Raw genomic sequence first — 22378 nt, forward strand, 5'->3', positions numbered from 1 at the left:
ATTTGTTTGTGCAGATGACAACAGCATTAGCCCTGGCTGGTCGCCTTGACTTCAACCCTATGACTGATGAACTAATAGGAGCCAATGGTGAGAAGTTTAAGCTAGATAGCCCATATGGAGATGAGCTACCCAGCAAGGTATGGTCATATACTCCTTTATATTTAGACAATATTTTGTCAATTGATTCAGAGGTCCAATTACAATATTCCTTTGAAATTTTAAATTAAATGTCAACATACTAATTTGATTTAGTAGAGGTTCGTGTTTGTTGAGTTACAAACACAGAGTGGTCGGGCGGACAGCCTTTTTATTAGACACTGCCCAGCTAAGTTAGGAAGATATGTTTATGTAGAATAAAGGATCACAAAATTAAATCCCTTCCAGTACAATCAATTAGTTTGTTACAAACATGTATCTTTAACAGTGTGATAAACATTCTATGTGTGCAAAAAAGTTATTTCTGGTTTGATGACGTCATCAGTCAAAAACAGTAAGCGAATACCAATAAAGTTCGGAGAGGATAAATTTTCATTGTGAAGTTAAAATATCATATGAAAATATGTGATATATAATTGTTTGTATTAATAACACTAAACTTCCGGGTTTGATGACGTATTAATAACACCTTACATGTACTTCCGGTTTGATGACGTCACAGCATTAGAGATCCAAAGGTGAACACTGTAATGGATATCATTATTTGGACTACGAAGATATAACGAATCAAATGATAGAATTAAATTAAAAATATGATCCTTTTCAAATTATCCTTAAAGTAACTTCCGGTCTGATTACGTCATGAATTTGAAACCATGCCAAGTTATCTGTGGTTAATCAGAGAATATGAGGGGCAATTTGGTAAAATTTGGACGAATGGTTTTAAAATTAAAGAAAACAAACTCTATTTTGTGTGCCGCTGGGGGGGGGGGGGGGCCTTTCGGATGATGACGTCATCACACTGTTTTTGTGTGTGTGTCAGGTATTCCTCACTTAACACTTTCATAATTTATATGTGTGTAGTAAAATGCTTCCGCTTTTGAGTTATATTCGGTTTTTATTGCACTTCCGGTTAAACATCGGAAGTGAAGGTCAAGCGGTTTTGCATCTGGGGACAAGAAATGTTTCGCACGGCATAGTCTACAACCTCACGAAAAACCGAACACGATACTCTATTTAGTTCAAAAGATATAGCGCAAACTATTTTGTCAAAATTTGCCCTAAAATCGCTTGTAATTTGATACCTGATGACGTCATGATGACGTTACAAAGATTATAACATCTTCGTAACATGGTACAAGTTCACACTAAGTTTTATGATCATTGCTTAAACTGTTTGGAAGAAATTTTGCTTTGTTTTTATTTCAGGCTTACGTCTTCATTTTGAATTCACGTAACTTTTACCTTCCAGTAGACCCGGAAATAAAGGTCAAGCGGGTTCATGTACACAACAAAAAATGTTTATCAACTAATGGTCTATCTGATTACAAAGTTGGAATATAATTGATCATTTTGTTTAAGAGTTATAGGTGAAAGTAATTGGCCACTTTTTCCTCTAAAATCGCTTGTAATTTGTAATATGCACCACTTGGGATGAGGGTCGATATATATTGAAAGTTACACAAGTTCATATCATAAACCGTCTAGGAGAAAACCCGCGGAGAAGTATTGTCTGAAAAAAAAGAAAAAAAAGAAAGAAGATTAATCGTAACAACTCCAAAGAGTGTAATAATTATGGGGAATGGTACATTAGGGGTACATTAGGGAGACATAGGGTTGTGCACAAAATTTGTCCAACTCTCATGACCCCTAACCCCCTTTTTACCTTGTCTTACCGCACAAATGTTGATACATTTATGTTGTGGACCACGAGCAATCGATCTAGCCTATTTGCGACTGGAAAATTTTGCCTCTTAATAGGAGTTGTGACGTTAGGGAGACAGTGAAATGTCTCCTTAATCTACCTGGTCTCCCTAAGATACCGGTATAACTTATGATGAAAACATGTCTCTTTAACCCTAACCCCCTAGGCCCTTGTTGCTTACAACCATCCTCAATCCTCCAAAATCCTCCAAAATTTTGCAACTCTGCCTAAATTTTTCAAAATTGTCAGACAGTCCTGCCTCAAAATGCTTTCATCCTCAATCCTCCAAAATCCTCCTCATCCCAAAATTTTGCACTCGTATTTAAATAAAGGATGACCAACGCCAAATCCTTCAAAATCATCAGACAGTCCTGCCTCAAAATGCATTCATCCTCAATCCTCCAAAATCCTCATGTGCTTCAATCACCATTCATCCTCAATCCTCCAGAATCCTCATTTGATTCAATCACCATTCATCCTCAATCCTCTAGAATCCTCCAAAACCGCCAGGAGGATTTTGGAGTAGTGAGGTGGGTTAGGGTTAAGGGTACATTTATACGTATATCTGAGTAAATGATAATGAAAAGTCTCAGTTTCCCCCAAAAATGTAGAAGATTAGCACTGGTAAATGACTTCAGAATTGTAGAAGCATTCTTTATGTAATCTAATTATATAACTATGGAGATATGAACGTTAGGAGGCAGAACTCCAGTACTTCAAAGTGTTATAGGATCATCGCCGCGCTCGAACTGGCAACAATAGAAAGCACCTGGCGGCCAGCTTACTCAGTTGCTCACTACGCTAATCTATATTTAATAGAGATCCATGCTCACTAAAGCTAGAAGAAAGAGTTTGCATTGCTTTGAGGACAGCACCATGGTAATACGCATGCGCAGTTGTCATACATGGCCAAATATGAATGATTTTGAGAGTGTTTGTTCAGAGTTGGCTAATACTGGCTAACAATGTGGTCAACATCACTGAAATAATCATTTCATGCTCTATACCTTCAGCATGAAAACTTATGAAATTTCCCAAAATATTACATTTCATAAATGATGTATTGCCAATTATTAAAGATTTCCGAAAAGACATGATAACTTATCGGAAAAAAAGATCACTTTATCTTCAAATTACAGGAATAGTAGCATTTTCAAGGACCAACAACTACACATCGATAACTTGAATTCATAACTCACATCTAACAACTGCGCATTTGTTAAAACCTGTCTTGCCTTAAAATATATTATACATGAGGTTGTTGGTTACCAACCAAAAAGGCGGCGACGACGATCATCATGTTCAAAGGCCGCTTGCATTCACGCTTCAAAATTCACATCAAAATAACTCCATTGAGTTGGTACTAACAATTTGAAGTTCAGCCCTGGCTCATGGACTGCTATGTATATGGCTGTTGATGTTTATTTGTGTGTGTTTTTTAGGGTTTTGATCCTGGTGAGGATACCTATCAACCTCCTGCTGATAGCAAGGTGCAAGTAGACATTGATCCGAACAGTAAACGTCTTCAAGTCCTGGATCCATTTGAGACATGGGATGGTAAAGACTTGGAGAATATGGCTGTTCTCATTAAGGTACAAATTCAGATATGATGTTATGGTAAAGTTCAGATGGAGGGTAGAAGATTTTTTGAAGAATATTGCAACTGCCTCTTGGCAATTGTTCCCTACATCCCATCATGCTGATGTGGGAGAACTTAAAGGGACTCTAATATAAGGTGCCAACACCTAAGTTGCACAATTTATCTGTCTATAAATTTTTCAAATTGATGTGCTTCCGTGTGGGAAAACAATGCAGTTCACAGTGTCAGGCGTAACAGGCTCCATGCAGGAACAACAAATGACGCTGTGTGACCACCACCATGAACTGTATGCCATTGCATGGGCATCAGACACACAGCAGCCATGGTATTCACATAGCTGCCAACCGTTACGAATTTTTCGTAATTATTACGAATTGTTTGTTAAATTACGAAAATATGATTTGCCACTAAAACATTACAAATTTCCCATTTTCTACCTAACATAAAAAAAAAAAACTTGTAAAGTATCGTTTTTGACCGAAAACTTCTGGCGAAATGTCGCGATAATGGATGGACTGGTGACAAGTCTAATAAGAATGCAGTCAAGCACCTGATAGACATCAATGCAGTGTGCGCAGTGGAGTACTTGAGGACCAGACTAAAACTATTTTTAAATGGTGTGTCATTTGTGTGCATCTCGTGGATGTGTGGTTGTGTGTACTGTATGTGAGTATTTTTCAGTGACGATCGTGAGCACAAATTTGGTCGCTTATTGCCGGGATGAGACCCATCAGTGCGAGATTTTAATCATGGAATTTAATAAGAGTATGGTTGGAATAATTGGTAATAGAGTTTCAGTTTGTCACAATGTCCAGAAAAGATAAATCAGCACGCGTTTGCAAGGTATGTTGGCGGGATATTTCTATTGCATACGTTGGCCCTATTAAAATCATTGTGTGTAAAAACATTGATACGAACTCGAAATTCCACATCGATAGCATGCATCTTAAACAAAATATGCGCACATGTTATTATTGTTATTATTTATTTGACTTCAACAAACAAATACAGACATTAAAACAAAATTAATTAAAAAAAATATATATCAATTTTTTTTTTTTTTTTTAATATTATCTTTTGGCCTACAGTACATTATTATTCACAACAAGAATGGTATGCACATGTATGTGTACATGTAAACCATGTACCTGTACTCGATGTTGGTAAAGCTTTTGATAAAACAAGCAGTTGAAAATGACCGCGCGTGTTGATTACTAATTGGGATTTTGAAAAGTTGGCAGCTATGTATTCAAGTGCCTGTCATGTCTCTCTCGTGCCTTTCTTTGTCAGCATTGAGGGGATACATGTGCACTACACAGATTACCTCTACACATATCCCTTCTTACTGTTGACTTAAGTTGAAAATACAAAGCTGAGTCGGAACGTTCCCGTTCCATTTGGAACGTTCCTTTTGGAAACACAGCCTGTTCCCACTGGGAACAACCGCTGTTCCGCGTGGTAACACTCTCTGTTCCCAATGGGAACAGTTGGTGTTCCCAGCAAGCGTTCCCAAACGCTTAAAGAACACTGCGTTCTCATCGAAATGTTCCCACTGGGAACACTCGCATTTGGGCATTAGGAAACCATTCATTACCCGATTGATACGATGCAGTGCATGCTGCACGCGTGACACGCGACACTGAATGTGGCGGAAGACGGACAAAATAATGCAGATTAAAAAGGTACGTGTCGTCGTAATATGTGCATAGGTATTGATAGATTTACGTTTCAGCTTAATTTAATTGCAGCGTGTAAAGCGAAAATATCGCCGCGGCCACGGGTGATCATTGGGTGATCATCGGTGGTGGCGCACGTACGGGTTGGGTCCATGGGTAGCCTGCTTGGGTCGGTCAACGCGTCCGGCGTCCGTGCACATCGTTTTTGCCGGGCCTGTACGCCCACTTTATTGCCCGGTCGATGTGGCCGTACCGTTCGGGTCCAAGTTGCTCGGACTAGGGTCCTAAACTCCAATAATACTAATACTTCAGTTTCAACAAACTATAACAATCTCCAACCGACTTACCAATACTAATCCCGGGCATGGCAATCCCGTGAAAGCGCCATTCAAGTACTCACGCTCACATTTGTTGTGAAACTGGTGCTGCGCCAGTCGTATACGACAGGGACACAGCTGGGTCACGTCAACATACAACAAAAATACACAGTGAGGTACGTGGGCATTTTGGTGCATCACGTCATGTACATGCATAGAAAAGGCAGAGTACATTCCCGAATGGGTTCGATTATGAGTGTTCCCATTGGGAACGTTGGGAACGCACAAATAAGCCCGTGTTCCTAAAAATCATCAAACGTTCCCACCGGAACGTTCCTTTTGCAGTGGCGTAGCACGGTCATTTTTATTGAGGGGTAATTTTTTTTTGAAAAGGGCACTTGCACATCAGTGCTGAAATGTAGACACGTTTTTTCCCCCGGACACTTGGCCTACGTAAAATCAAATAGTGTGTGGGGGGGGGGGGGGGGGGGGGGGCTGGTACTATCTGTCGATGGGGGTGCTGTTCAAAACAGACAATTATGCACACTAACGGACAATATATGGTGCTTTTAACGGCGATACATGAGCGAAATTAACAACGGCCAATGGCACCAAAAAGGCCACAACTTACTTTTAAAAAGGGCACTTGTTCGGAAAAAAAGGGCACTTGTTAAAAAAAAGGGCACTCTTTAAACAATATTGGTGGAAAAAGGGCATTTGAATAGAAAAGGGCAGTCTTTGCAAAATATTGGGGGGGGGGGGGTAAATACCCCCCCTTACCCCCTGCTGGCTACGCTCGGTGTTCCCAAAAAGAACACTCGGTTTTCCCAATGGAACCTTATGAGACGCTCCCTAAACATAGTCTTCTTGCTGAGTCAGGATCCACAAACTTATTGCTAGTATGAACATTTGTTAAATGTTAACAAGGAATGACGGAAAAAAAATGTTTTTCCAAAAGGTGAAAGGCAAGTGCACAACTGATCACATCAGTGCTGCAGGACCTTGGCTCAAGTATAGAGGTCATCTAGATAATATCTCCAATAACCTTCTCATTGGGTAAGTCTTGGCAGATAGTTTTTTCAGCTGTGATTTCTAGTCTTATTAATACTTCATTAAAATCAATGTAAAATTTGTGTGTGTTTATTTACTATATTCATGTAATTGAAAATAGTGTGTAAAAAACTGAACGAGCAACTCCAAGGATGGCTGAGTTATTTCAGATCTGGATTTTTTTAGCTTACGTACAGTAAGTACACTTAGCACAATTATCAATTCTTTCCCCCGTAAAAAGTACTGGTTTCTTTGAGCATTTTGATTGTGTGAATAGAGCATTATGTGTAAAAATGTATTCATGTAACCTATGCCATTATTGAGTAGAAGAGCAGTGCAGTGGTGCATGCTCACAGTGTGAGCATTTTTCAAGATTTTCCCACAAAAATGTGATTTATGGTAAATTATAATTTCCAAAAAATATCCATCAAAAATTTATGAAAACAGCAAGTAAAAATTATCATGAGCATAGTTTTAATCTTTTAATCTCTTTCACCAGTCTTTAACCCTAACAGAACCCAACCCATCAAACCCAACAGCAAGTTTTGTTGGAATCTGTCGGGATTGGTACAGTACCCTTAAACTGACAGTCTTTTACATTGGGTTGGCACACCTCCAGAATCAAAGTCAGAAAGATGTGTGTGCAGTTTCCCATATGGTGTTGGAATTGAGTCACACGGTAATACAGTGTGTGAAGCATGCGTGTAGTACAGTACAGCTGCACACGATGATATGCAACGGTACCAATGTACAAACCGCCCGCTAGCACATGGCCGGTCGGGTAAGGGTAGCCTCATCTGCTCATGAACGATCCAGTGGATAAAATCCAACATGTGCGATTTCCGGAGGTTTCAGATTTAGTTGTATAAAATGCAATGCCTTAAAAATCCCGATGAGTATCTTGAGGATGGTGAAGAGAGCATTAGTGATACATTTCACCGGCAGTTGTTGGAAAAAAAGACGATAATGCCAGGGTTCGACCTTAACTTTTTTTTTCATCAGCCAGCCAGGCTACTGAAACAGACCCTTAACAAGCCCAGGGGCATTTTCACTAGCCCGCATGTTGTTGGTTTTTTTAGTTCAAATACAAAATGGCGTACTTTCAGGCTCAATTCTGAGGCAATTTTGTCAGTGTTTTTAATTAACAGATCTAATAATTTAACCCTTTAAAACAGTTGATAAATTAGACACAAATTGATACAGGCTTGCTTTAATAATAATAATAATAATAGTAGTAATAATAATAATAATAATAATAATGATAATACCGGGCATTTAAATACGCTCTACTTTGTAAAACAAAATCACAGCGCTTACAATGTACAGTTGGCTCCCATTATAGCGAAAACGGTTAGGACAAAATTCCGGTTATGACAAACACATATCTTCGGTCCCGGCAACATTGTGCACATGTCTATGGGAAAAAAATCGCTTAAGACGAAAACGGACAGTTGGAAATTCCTGTTAAGACGAAAGGTTTTGGCGACCCCGTTGACTAAAAAAGCATTGTTTGCAACCCATTTATTACGAAAAAAAAAATAAAACCACAAAAGCTTAACTTCATGGCTTTTTTTTCTTTCAGACCTAATCTGAAAGCAGCATAATTAGGGTCATGAAAGGGTTTAGTCAGTTATTTAATCTTGCTGACATCGTGGTATGTTCACTAATCGCCTTCTGCGGTTACCAACAAAGGCCTGTAAAAACATGCTGATGATACCATGATACAATGACGATACGTTCATGTTCGTAACCTGATTGAACCGAATCCAAACTTAGAAACATTAACTCCCAAACTAGCTTACCCTAACTATCATTTTAGCCCATACCACAGAAATAATTCTAGCAAGATCTTGTGAATTCATTATCCAAGCATTGCCTTCGGAACATGCGTCGAAAGGAAGATATCGGCCCTTCCCGTTCCGTAAATTTTGACAAGGTAATCGCTGGGAAAAAAGCGATCGTCTCGTCACTGCATTATGCAGACCGTAGGCACAGAATTGTAGGTAAAATAAATATGGTGCAAGCCAATAAGCTCACGTTGCTTCTGTGACAAAAATTTCGTCAGACATTAAGATCCGATCACGATGTACCATCATGACATCATTGCTCAGGAAACTGTCTCATGAGGGCGCTTTCTCATCAGCTGGTACAAGCAAGCAAACAAGTTTGCATTTTGGATCAAAACGTGGAAATTACATGTAGAAATGAACCAAGGTCTGAAGGTCTCTCGGACTTAATTTTTGCTACTGACAGTAAACAATGAAAGACAAAAGGAACACTGTGTAGAAAATAAATCAGTAATGTCTTTATTTCTACCAATTTGTGCAGAAGAGTTGACTTACGTTGAACAATTATGCTCTGTCTGGTCGTCACACTTCCGACGGCGGTCGATACGTTGACTCCCATCTTCAACCCTTGCGGTTTTCATAACTTTATTTAGTTTGTTTAGTTTTTTATTACACATTCATAAAATACCTCAGACAGTTTAGCTATTCCTATTGGTCGAGAGCCCGTCACGTGGCCGGTTTTAAACGGATGATAAAGACATGGCTAGCTGGTTTTAAACACTTTTCCAGTGTCACAATAAAATGTGGACTCCTAAAAATCCAGTGCCTCTTACCGTTTCATTGGTTGAACGTTCACAATCCTCCCGTAGGCATGCGCAACACTACCAGCGAGTCAGAATTTTATAGTTCTAAATTCAAAACGCAACGCCCCAGGTGCGTTCTGCGCGACATCGCGCAGAACATGCTACGCCCACGTCAATCTCCATAAAAGGGTTGTTTACATCTTACTCGCCAGCTGAACACTCCATTATTTTGCTAGAGGGATGTTTCAAAAAGCATGAAGTGAAGTTGTTGAACAAAATCGGGATTTTTTGAACGAATTATTTGATATTTTTGACCGAAAAGGTATTGATGAATGGGAATAAATATGTGCTCGATCGGTATTTATCACTCTGTTTAAGACCGCTTAGAGTCTGGGTGCTGATAATTACCCTCGCCTCAGGCTCGGGTAATTATCAGCACCCAGACTCTAAGTGGTCTTAAACAGAGAGATAAAAACCTCTCGAGCACACATTTATTCCCTTAATAACAATATATATTTACACCAGTGTTGTAGGTCTCGAGACCGGTCTCGGTATCGAGACCGGTCTCGAGACCACTTTTTGCTGGTCTCGGTCTCGGTCTCGGTCTCGGTCTTGGAAGCTGTGGTCTCAGTCTTGGTCTCGGTCTCGGTCCCCTTTGGTCTCGATATTTTGGCTGGTCTCGGGTCGAGACCGGCAATATGTAGCTTTTACAGCTCGATCGATTACTTTGTGTTCACTTCGTTCAGTACCGTTGTTAGTTAAAACATTTGCTAGCCTGTAGATCAAGCTTGTTATATATCGTGGTCGGTTTGCCGGACTTGACTGCACGTTGGAAAGTCCCCAAAGTACATGTAAAGCTGCAGCAGTTCCAGTCACTGAACGATTTGAAGCGACATCGCGCAGAACATGCTACGCCCACGTCAATCTCCATAAAAGGGTTGTTTACATCTTACTCGCCAGCTGAACACTCCATTATTTTGCTAGAGGGATGTTTCAAAAAGCATGAAGTGAAGTTGTTGAACAAAATCGGGATTTTTTGAACGAATTATTTGATATTTTTGACCGAAAAGGTATTTATGAATGGAATAAATATGTGCTCGATCGGTATTTATCACTCTGTTTAAGACCGCTTAGAGTCTGGGTGCTGATAATTACCCTCGCCTCAGGCTCGGGTAATTATCAGCACCCAGACTCTAAGTGGTCTTAAACAGAGAGATAAAAACCTCTCGAGCACACATTTATTCCCTTAATAACAATATATATTTACACCAGTGTTGTAGGTCTCAGGCTCGGGTAATTATCAGCACCCAGACTCTAAGTGGTCTTAAACAGAGAGATAAAAACCTCTCGAGCACACATTTATTCCCTTAATAACAATATATATTACACCAGTGTTGTAGGTCTCGAGACCGGTCTCGGTATCAAGACCGGTCTCGAGACCACTTTTTGCTGGTCTCGGTCTCGGTCTCGGTCTTGGAAGCTGTGGTCTCAGTCTTGGTCTCAGTCTCGGTCCCCTTTGGTCTCGATATTTTGGCTGGTCTCGGGTCGAGACCGGCAATATGTAGCTTTTACAGCTCGATCGATTACTTTGTGTTCACTTCGTTCAGTACCGTTGTTAGTTAAAACATTTGCTAGCCTGTAGATCAAGCTTGTTATATATCGTGGTCGGTTTGCCGGACTTGACTGCACGTTGGAAAGTCCCCAAAGTACATGTAAAGCTGCAGCAGTTCCAGTCACTGAACGATTTGGAACAAGTTCGGCATTTATCTGTTGAGTCGGGCACATAAAGCAAAGTATGAACTTGTAACAATTTATGCAATAAGGGTCAACCATTTTCGGGGATTGTGTAGTTTAGCCCACCCCTGTGGGCGTAATCACTTGCATTTTGTATTCTGATAATAAATGAGGTGCTTCAAATTAGTTATATTTTCGACCCCACACAATGCTCTCTTTAATTTGGGACAGTATTTTGAAGAAAAAGTAAATTTTTCTACCTGATTTTCCAGCATTGAACTCACCCACTCTTACCAGTTACCACTCACTGTTGCCATGAGAGTGTATGATGAGACCCCATATTCTGGCTGCTCATTTTGAAGTACATTCCTCAAAAATTAAAATCCCGTTCAGAAAAAAAATTTAAAATCCATATCTGGCACATTCTGGCTACCACCTCGCAACTTGTGGGTCTACATGTACAAGTCCACATTCTATGACAGAAATTTAAAAATAATTCTAAATTTTCTAGCTCCCATTTTTTAAAATCAAGTACACAAGTCTTGTTAGAAGTTAAGTCCTATATTTATTTTAGGAAAAAAGAGGCACAATGTTAAATTAAAATTGCATCTTTAAATATCCGTTAGAAGTCATAGCTGAAACCAAGGGGTGACTGTGGAGTTTAGGATCCGAGTTCCTATAACAGATGAAACATCTACCTTTAACTTTTTACTTTTGTCACGATTGGGTGCAGACAACATGTCAAAGCCCATATTTCTTAAGTGTAACTACTTTTTACTCAAGTAAGGTGTCATGTATCAATTTGTCAACACTGCCACTGGTCATAATTTTGGTCTGTATTCTTTGTGAATAGAAGGGTTACATTTTTCAACTATAATAACGTGTCTTGTTTTTTTTATTTCGACTATTGTTATTTATTATCAGCGGTCTCGGTCTCGGTCTCGGACCATATTGGTCTCGGTCACGGTCCGCCTTGAAGGGGCTGGTCTCGGTCTCGGTCTCGAATCTTCAGGTCTCGGTCTTGGTCTCGGTCTCGGACTATCCGGTCTTGACTACAACACTGATTTACACAATAACAATATATATGTACCATACATTTTAAATATTTTAACAAACCCTTTTAAAAGATTTGTTTTGTTTGATAGCTCTACACACCTGACACGATGTTGTATTTCGCTTTGATTACGCACGTGAACATCATGCACGTTCATGTGGCTTACACAAGTGAACAATGGGTTGGTAACCATTGGATCGGATAATACAAAATTCGGATAATACGAACATTTGGACTGGGTCCCGCGGATTTTGTAATAACGGGAGTCGACTGTAAATGAAAAAAGAATAAAATTAATGATATAATAATTAATGATGGAACAGGTAAGTTTCTTCCTGTCCTTTCATCTTTGCCTTGTCCCAATAATTTTTTGACTCGCCAGCCGGGCTACTTAAGGAATAGTTTGACTAGCCCGCCGTTGTTTTGACTAGCATTTGGCTAGTGGGCTACCGCTAATTTTGAACCCTGTAATGCCCATTTTTTTTCCCACGTATGATACAATTGCAGTAGTGGAGTAGTGGAGTTGTGTGGTTGATTCATGGACATGATTTGAGTGGTGTCATGAATGGTGCCCTTGTCTCTTTGACTTTTTTCTCGACTTTCTCAAGTAAGAAGTGCACTTCTTTATTGATGAGTCTGTTACGCTAACCATACTTCAGGGTTTTTGATTTTATGGAAACACTGACCATTTTCTTCATCGTAAATTTCCTTTGGATCGAAATTACAACAGGAAGGGACGTCCGGAAATTGGGCAAGAAGTTTGTATAGCTGTAACTGCAGCGTAGCCCAGATATCGGACACGTATTTTTTTGTTAGGCCTATTTCCCAATTTTTCTCCCATGCCAGTTTCATCTCTGGTCTCTAAAGACTTCATTTCATTTATTAAATCCTGCCACGTGTGTTAAACACTAATCACTATTTATTGTGTTGAATATAGTGCTACCAACATTGAGAATGGTGAACTGAACAAGGTTAAGAACAAGCTAACAGGACAGTATGGACCAGTTCCTGATACTGCCAGAAATTATAAGGTAATCATACAAGCTGTTTCAGAAAGTATGTTTAGTACATTTCCTGCAATTTTGTCTTTCAACAGAAATTTGCACTTGGGTTGAAGGTTGTAAGAAACAAAAGTTCAAAAGCTTACAAGGTTTAAGTTTTGATTTGGTAAAATTGTGATTTTTGTCCTCACTAAACTTAATGAAAGCACTAAGATAGCACTAAGCAGCCGTGTGGTTGCGAAGGGCGATTTCTAAAGGTTATGTAATACTTTATTTTGAATGGACACAGACATGCTCATGTTGGCGGGCGAAATCTTTGAAAACGAATTTCTGCCGTTTGGAAGACCATATCTTCATGCAACTTTCAGGGTTTATTTCCCTTATAATGATCCAACTATGTGCTAAAAATTGTTTTGATATATGTTCAGTACTTTCTGCTGAAATTGGAAAAATAGGCCTGGTTACGTGCATTTTTTAAAGTTGTAACACTGGGGTTTGCAATATCTGTCAATATTTTCAAGACTAACGAATATTAATAAGGTTCCTATCCATTATGGTGTGCAGTAAAAATTTGCAGAAAAGCCTCCTTCATGAGTTATTAATTGATAAATATCACTCTTTTTGCCGGCTTCCATTGGTCGATACCGAGACCCACGCCAAGTCACGCCGAGTGACGCTAATGAATATGCTAATATGCTTTGTCATTGTGTTGCCGGGCCGGAATCGGTCAACCGTAGCGCCTACAGCGCTATAGGCCTTTGCTGAAAATCATGCACATGGTTTGATCAACAAAAATCCTCGTTGAAATTTTCCTTGGAGATGTTCAAGGTGTAACACTAGCGTTTGCAACAACAGAACATTTCAATCATACTGAGCATATTTTCAGAGAAACAACGTGCAAAAGGCCATGTTTTTCGGGGTGCACGAATATCACTGCTCTGTTACAGCGTCTAAGTACGTAATCGGATTAACTTTTCTTATCAACGGCCGACGCTTTGCCTTCGCAACCACATGGCTGTAAGTGCTTTATACAGTTGCATTAGTGAGGGACAACACTCAGTATTTACAAAGCATGCATTTTAATTAAGCGCATGAGATGTGTCCATAATTTAAATGGTGCTTTTCTTAATAAAAGTGATGAAAACCTCAAATGAGAATTGAAGTTTAGCATTTCTGAAATTTCGAATAACTGCATATAAATGCAAAATATAAAGAGAAATGTATTTTTATACACATAATATTAATGTAGTATTAACAAACTGATCCAAGGCATTTCATTAATGTGATATCATCGGCCTATATTCAATACAAACAGTCCTTAACTGAATTGTTACATATGTAAAACTCCAAGCAATAACCTCAAAGAAACGAAAACGTTGTTGTAAATTAAACTTGGTTGAGTGCAATTTTTTTGGACTTTATTCAGATTTCTTTGTGATTTATATGAGCTGGTCATTAGCTCCATGTTTCATCTCTCAATATTAGACATGTAACTGAGTACACGTAAAACATGCCTATTGAACCAAAATGCCTGTTATCATTAAACTGTCTATGTTGAAAGCTGCCTGTTCCAATAAATGCCAGGATTGGTTTGTTAATAAAAGCCCAGTAACCACATACCGTAAAACGGGGTGAATAGGGACAATTTTAACAGTTAAAGCAGTGCACCATTTTAACCACACGGCCAGTGGCAAAGATTCTTGTGCTATTTAATGTCCACTCAGGTTGACTTTGCATTGACAGCAAGAAGAAATCTCAGCAGTGTTGGATTAATTTTATATTTTTTTTTATTTGACTGTTCCTATTCACCCCGACTCGGGGGTGATTAGGAACAGAGTATGAAATACCCTCACTGCTCCCAGTTTACCCTTAGCAGGGGGAAATAGAGACACTAAGGTGTTTTTTTTTAACAACACAATGCTTAAATACAAAACTTCTTTGTACTTTATAGTAGCTTTTGTAGTATACTTCTGGCTTTGGAATGTTGGCACAATGGTTTTAAAGGTAAAAATAATAGAAAATAAACTCAGCTCTGTACTTCTGACTTTGGTACAATGGTTTTAACAAAAGTTACAAAAAAATATAATCTTACAACAGATGTCGATCTCTCTATAAACCTATAGAATTTTTCTAAGTAATAATGCAGATCCTTTTCATTTCTTCTATTTATGTACAACAGGCCTACAGCTGTCCAACCATGACTCACAAGACGGGAAACAACTAACATCTATCTTTGCATGGAAGAAACTCCGACGTCTTAGAATATCTCTCAAATCGCGATGGGGTCAAAACTTTGCATCTATCTTTGGACCCACTGGAGATAACCATAAGATTTCACATCAAGACCTCACAAATATGGTCTTGCATGTGAAGTTGGAGAAGCTCATTCCACGATTTACAGCGGCGACGGCCGATTGTATGTCCACTTTACTGTGCTTGACATATGTTTTGGCCCCAGGCTTCGGCCTTTATTCACGTGGCATCCTGTTCATTCACCCCGCTTATTTAGCAACAATATGAAAATAAAAAAGAAAAGGAAAAAGAATATATAAGGACTAATGCAAATGATTTCCTTCTCCAAATTCACATGCAAGACCATATTTGTGAGGTCTTGATGTGTAATCTGATGGTTATCTCCAGTGGGTCCGAAGATAGATGCAAAGTTTTGACCCCATCGCGATTTGAGAGATATTCCAAGACGTCGGAGTTTCTTCCATGCAGGGGTAGATGTTAGTTGTTTCCCGTCTTGTGAGTCATGGTTGGACAGCTGTAGGCCTGTTGTACATAAATAGAAGAAATGAAAAGGATCTGCATTATTACTTAGAAAAAAAATAATTTCAAAAAACTTTTTCTGCTTTTTGTCCCTATTCACCTCTGTGTTAATATTTGCCCCTTTTTACGGTACTGATCTGTGTGTTGTAGGAACAAGGCATTGCTTGGGTGGTGGTTGGTGATGAGAACTATGGTGAAGGTTCTAGTAGGGAACATGCTGCCTTGGAACCCAGACATCTTGGTGGTAGAGCCATCATTGTCAAGAGCTTTGCAAGGATCCATGGTAAGTAGAAAGCTGAAGTAGGATCGGTAGGTCTTTTGCCCTTGGTTTTGAATAAGGTGCTATTGGATTATTCATTAACCCTCCTACTCAGGCGCAGTTCTACGGGGGGGCTAGGGGGGCTGTAGCCCCCCAAAAATTTTGTCTAGCCCCCCCCCCCCCCCAAATAAATTCCTTAAAAAAAAAATTGCATTAGCAAAAAGAAGGATTGTGATGTACATGCGAACGGTCTCCCCCTGAAGAAGAAATAGCCGTGACAAGGGTGCATTAGCTAATATATTGTGAACGATTTTAGGATTTTATTGGCGCTCCCCATTGAAAATATGGCATGAGCCCCCCCCCCCCCCCCCCCCCCCCCCCCCCCCCCTTACATTGATTTTCGGAGGCCTAAGTGTCTGGAAAAAATAACCGGTCAACATTTCAGCACGACTCCCTGAAAAAAATTCTGGATCCACCGTGCTAGCCCCCCAAAATATTGGTTCTAGAACCGCGCCTGCTCCTACTGTTTAAACAGTCCCAGACAGGCAACCACTTCCCTGCCATGCCTTTTACACAGGCTAGTCACAAACAGTCTTTATAGGCTAGCACTCTGACAAGTCCAATTCAGTCAACAGACAAAAGCAGGAAAGTGGTGGCAATCTATCTTATGAATCACCTACAGTCAAAGCACAGCTGTATCAAGTTACATAAACAGTCACAGCCAGTCAATCCTGCTTTATGTACGCTGGGAATTCTTAACTGTTGAAAACAGTCACTTGATTGAATTGAAATGAAAAGACAAATTTGCTCAGAATGTATGTTTGCATAGGAGGGTTAAGTGCTCTGTTAGGAATTACCGATACTTATCATTCAAATACGTTGCCCACAGGAAGTCGCTGTATGTGCACTGAAATAACACTTGACATATTGGCAATTGAATTTGACTGAATGCTTTAATAAAACCAACCACTGGGAACATCAAAGTTTTATTTAAATGATTCATATCATGGTGACCATGACATGCATCACGTATGAAGGCATTATGCATTTTTAGTCTTTAAGTTTATATTTTTTTAATGAAGCTTAACTTTTTATTGTTAACTTTTATTACTCATTATGAATTCAATGCAATTTTGCCATTGGCAACCAAGTTGAATTTTAATAAAACATGAATAATAAGCAAATAGTAACTTTTCCTTCCATTTTTGACTGCTAACATGAATGAGTAATGATTTAATTAAGACAAAACCACTCTCTGGTGTACTAAAAGAAACCTAAAAAGATTGAATGTCTTGAAATGCAGAAACTAACCTGAAGAAGCAAGGTATGTTACCTTTGACCTTTGCTAATGCTGCTGATTATGATAAGATTCAGCCAGATGATGAAGTCAGTCTGCTGGGAGTAATCTCACTTGCCCCTGGATCGGTAAGGATACCTAGTCAATATACACTTGTTTTGTAACTTAGTGCATATTAAATGAATATACATTAACCTGAACCCATCCACACGTTTGTAAAGGAACCCTTCTTTATCCACCAATTAATGAGCAGAACTCTCAAAAAATCCCCCCCCCCAAAAAAGTACTGAATTCACCATATTTGCCCTTGAATGCAGGGAAAGATGACATCATTTTAAACCCTAACCTTCCCAAATCCTCCCAAATCCTCTTTGCAAAATGGAGGATTCTGCAGGATTGAGGCTATATGGCAAAAGTGCGTTGCTGATTTCGGAGGATGCACTGTGTCAAGGTCTTGGGCCGGACCTTGTGTTGTTTATGCTCAGCCGTGCATAAATTTAGGACTAAATTACACTTGAAATCCTCCGCACTGCTCCAGGATGTCACTGTCTCTGCCTCAACATATTGACAGTGATTGCTGGAGGATTTTGCAGGATTGAGGTTGTAAGCTATTTTTACATGGAGGCAGTTGGAGGATTTTGCAGGATTGAGGTTACATCCTAGCAAAAATGCCTAGGGATTGGGGTTAATATACACGCAAACTAGTCTGTTTGTGAAAAATTCAAATGTCATTGCCACAAGGCATTTTAGTTTATTCTGAGTACATGTATTACTTTTCTGTTTTCATATCACAGCAAGTGACGTGTCGTTTGAAGCATAGTGATGGTACATGCGAGGAATTCCCACTGGATCATAGTATGAATGAAGGGCAGATAGAGTGGTTCAAAGCAGGCAGTGCACTCAATAGGATGCGGCAATTGATAGCATCCGAGTGATGCATCACATCAAATATATATCTGGAATACTTGGTCAATGATCCACCCTTGTCCATACTGCAGGCATCAATGTTTATCCATTGTTTTCAAATGAATGTGTCATGACAAATTCTCACATAGGTACAACTTTAGGAATTATATGATTGCCAATTGAAATAATATATATATTAAAAGAATTTTAAAGGCCAACACATCCCTTACATATGTAAGCAAAATGTAAGTTTCTTTTCTTACAAATTTAACCTAATTTGGAATGGATGCTGAGGAGTGCATACATGATTGGACATGAATATTTCAGGAATTACATTTATAAAATACAATTTGATTTTCCTGTGGTTGCAGTGTTCTTTATACAGATGTTGCTGATACTAATATTCAAATACATGTTTAGATTTGTACTTATTCAGTCAAATATTGTTGTGTAAAAGAACGTTATGAATTGAGATAAACATATTTAGTATTATAAGGGCAGTTGCACCTGGTCACAAATAATCCGAATAGTAATTACACAGAGGATTATTTTTGATGCCCATTGTCAAAAATATTGTGAAACAAGCAATGTCATCTCAGATGACCCTGGTTAGAAACATGCTTTGTGAACCATACGTGTTGAAATTTAAACCAGAAAGACATAACGTTGAGTGGAATTTTCCTGAGTTCAAACTTACAAGATGAAAACTTTTGTAATTGATAATTTCAATAAATATATTGAACCTGTCTGGTTTTGCTTTGTAAATTAAATCCTCTTCCGCTTTTTGATGTAACGTATTGACAAAAGTTATTCGCATTTGCCTGTACCATACCACATAGTTGTTTTTTATTCAGGTCAATTGACAATATTGATGAACTTTCTGTTGTTCAAATCCTACAAGATCTGAGAGAAAATTTCAGACCAGGTGATATCGTTGAGTTGGGAAAATCAAAACTGTTATGAATATAACAATTTTGTAGTGAAGTTCTTTTAGATTTTCCATGTTAACTCAAATATAAGGTGGTATTGTAGGAATTCAGGCCAAGTTGAAGGGTCATTTACTGAACACTTTGAGTGAAATGAAGCGTTTGGACACAGATCCAGAGATAGCATGCAAGAGATGTAGGAATATTTGCAGAAGACTTGGATGTTTTCAGCTTATCCTTTTATCCAAATTCCTTTCCTTAATCAAAAGTACTCCGACAAGTCAGCACGGTTGGAGTACTTTTGATTAAGGAAAGGAATTTGGACAAAAGGGTAAGCTGAAAACAGAAGGACGTACTCATGGAAGGACTTACTCTTACAACCGATATCAGCTTGGCATTTCATTTAATTCATGCAACATAAAGATAAGTTATCGATTAGACTTTCAATTGTTTAGGGTGGGGGTGGCTTTACACAAGATTTCTGCCATACTAGAAATAAATAAGTCAGCACCCAATATTGTTAATTTCCCAAATTCTTACAAGTTAAAAGCACCATTAGGCTAAAGCACCCATGCATATATGCCTCTCCCTCTGCGGTGAGTATTGAATTGCAAAAATGGTATTAAACAGGTACTTTATATTGACATAATACATGCTTTTTAATATCAGATTTTATAAGGTAAAGTGCGACGCCTCCATGAAATAACTATCAACAAAATGTGTGACCTTTTTTTCTCACACACAATGCTTCCCATGGACAGAATAAAAACAAAGATCTTGGTTGAAGACTGCCTGATGTCTGGGTTTTATTGAATACTTTATGTTCACTATTTGACGAGAGCATTTCAGAAATCCTGCCCAATCCCTAGCATAGCAAAACATTTTTTACACAAGCCCTATGGCATAGCTGTATGGAACACCAAATATCCTAAGGGGTTTTGCACCAGTGGCATTACCAGTGGGTGTTCTCAATTTCTACTGATGTTGCTATGTGTGGAAGGTCAAAATCATCAACTGCCTCATTTATGCCGGTGGTTTTTTTTTTATTGAAGTTTGTTCAGGTAAAAAAAAGGAATTCTTGATACAACTGTCCACTTGGCTACTGTCTGGTTTAGTGCCATGGGAATTGGAGCACAATTTAGCGTAGTCATATTTGAAATGGTACAACAATCTAGCCTCTGTCAACATTTCCGGAGAATTGTTTAATACAATAAGCCAGTTCGGTATTTCAACTACACATGCGCACAATGATAGGGTTTACGGGTCATTCGGGATAATCGAAGGCATATGCGTATGAACACATGCGGAGACGGTCGCACGATCGTAATTACGAGCAGAATGGGCGTCCATGTAACAACACGTATCATCACGTCAGTGATTTTATCCCGGTAAAATACATACACATGTACTCTGAAATGTGTAATTTTTTTGGATACTTTCTTTGGTATGTTATTTATTAGCATATTTGACAACCACAGCCATAAATACAAAATCGGTCTACTATTGAGGAACGTGAATTAAGTCTATTTCTTCAAGCAGAGGGCAATTTTTAAGGCTTTTTTTGTTTGATTGGACTGCACACCTGTTCTGGACAATCTATTTAAAACTTGTGCGATTTAAGTGTTTCTCAAATCCCTTTATCAACAAACCCTGGCAATATTTTAAAGGACTAAAACTTGAAGTATAATTATTGGAAAGCACTTGCACAATAAAGTGGGAAACTAGACTTTAAAGTGTTGCCTTCCATTTAACAATAACCATCAATAATGGGAGTGGCTTTAATTGGAGCATCGTTTTCATTTCAACAATGAAAAGCTCATGTTGCCTTTCCCAGATTCTGAAAGGGGGGGGGGGCAGGACTCAAGTGGGAAGACCCATGCCCCCATGCATCCTGCCTTATTAGTTACACACCACTGCAAATTGTTCCTTGTCACTTAAAATCATGATATTGTTTTGTTTTTAGCTTAAAATTGACCTTTTGGTTCCCCATTCTTTTGCCGCAGTCAAATTTCAATTTTCATCAAAAGTGTAAATTACAAAATGAAGGAATGTAGTTCAATTGATTTCGTTAACTCCATCCCTTGGAAATTTGGTTGGAAAATGTCCTGAACCTACAAAAGCCTCCAGGGTGCAGTGAACCTGCAAGATAAGCAACACTGAGTGTTGAATTCAGAGGAAAAGGGAATAACACCAATATTTCTAATGTTCAAGCATTAGCTCTTAAAAAGAGAACTGAAAAAAATAATAGAGTTTGATCTTTTTCAAAATGTGATATATAATTGACTTGTTTACAATCAGAATTTATGGAGCATAAGTTAACTCTGAATTTAACTATGCAGAAATACCGTAACTGAATGCGTGTGTTTCATCAACATATTCAATCCTTAGCTGTATGGTTATGATATAAACAGTCTACAAAAGTGTTTACAATACATTCAATAGCAATCTAAGAATTTACAATCATTTTCTTCAGTGCCAGTAAGAATGTCTTGAAGTAATGAGAGTGGATTCTTTCCATTAGTATCCATCAATTTGGTTTTCTCGTCCAGCAGTTCTTTTAGGTTTAACATTTCTAGTTCCCCTTGCATTTTCTTCATGAACGTTACCATGTCAGAAGCATCCATTTTATCAACTGTCATCTCTTTTGGAAGGCAATTGTATAAGTTCAGGAGCATCTGGCATGCCCTTCTTGCCACTGTTGGGTCTTCATCCTCTAAAACCGCAACAAGTTTTCCAATAAGTACTTCCTCTTTGAGAAATTGCAAAAATTCAAACATTGGTTTAGCTGGCTGATCATCAGTACCTTTGGTAACTTCACACAAATCCTTTCCTTCAGAGTTCTGGAGTTTTTCTTGATCAGTTTCTTCCCTTTCGTTTGCATCAGATGTAGTGTTAATTCTAACTGGTGTGCACATTTCAAGAAGAGTTTGCCAGAATATCAAAGCTCCATGCTTGACTTCCCAATCAAGATCAAACATAGCTGTGGAGACAGCACTCCGTATCTGGGATGCCACAGATGACTCCTCAGCAAACTCTGTAGCATTTCTGTTTGCCAGCTTGTTGTCCTTACTTTGTGGCATTCTCACACATGCCTCATCAGTGGAACCCTGTAATCTCCCAGGAAGACCAGTCTCAAGCCATGGAAACACCTTGAGCCACTGTGTATATGTGTTAACAGTGGCTCGTCGAAGAAATCCTGGGCTGTCATCAAGAAGAAAGTTGATGAACTCCCCCACCAACACAATCTGGAAATTAAGGTAAAAGGGTAAAAATAATTAGATTGTGCTCATTTTTTCTTGACACTGCTAACAATTAGTGGTTACACAGCAGCATTT

At 38.8% G+C, this 22378-nt stretch overlaps 2 protein-coding genes across 2 annotated transcripts in view; one reads left to right on the forward strand and one right to left on the reverse strand.

Moving 5' to 3' along the window:
* The window catches only part of LOC119745244 (probable aconitate hydratase, mitochondrial), a gene marked incomplete at its 5' end in the record, with an annotated part of 44246 nt that extends 24291 nt beyond the window's left edge, over positions 1-19955 (forward strand). Inside the window, 7 exons of the mRNA XM_038221468.1 lie at positions 15-137; positions 3304-3453; positions 6413-6510; positions 12820-12913; positions 15806-15938; positions 17218-17339; positions 18006-19955. Of these exons, the coding sequence (XP_038077396.1) occupies positions 15-137; positions 3304-3453; positions 6413-6510; positions 12820-12913; positions 15806-15938; positions 17218-17339; positions 18006-18146 (861 nt within the window). The remainder of the gene's footprint in view (positions 1-14; positions 138-3303; positions 3454-6412; positions 6511-12819; positions 12914-15805; positions 15939-17217; positions 17340-18005) is intronic.
* A 508-nt stretch (positions 19956-20463) lies between these two features.
* The window catches only part of LOC119745327, a 40188-nt gene continuing 38273 nt past the window's right edge, over positions 20464-22378 (reverse strand). Inside the window, exon 11 of the mRNA XM_038221615.1 lies at positions 20464-22288. Coding sequence (XP_038077543.1) covers positions 21479-22288 — 810 coding nt within the window. The 3' untranslated portion in view covers positions 20464-21478. The remainder of the gene's footprint in view (positions 22289-22378) is intronic.

Source organism: Patiria miniata, unplaced genomic scaffold (genome assembly GCF_015706575.1).
Source record: "Patiria miniata isolate m_02_andy unplaced genomic scaffold, ASM1570657v1 HiC_scaffold_7, whole genome shotgun sequence".
Classification (NCBI taxonomy): domain Eukaryota; kingdom Metazoa; phylum Echinodermata; class Asteroidea; order Valvatida; family Asterinidae; genus Patiria; species Patiria miniata.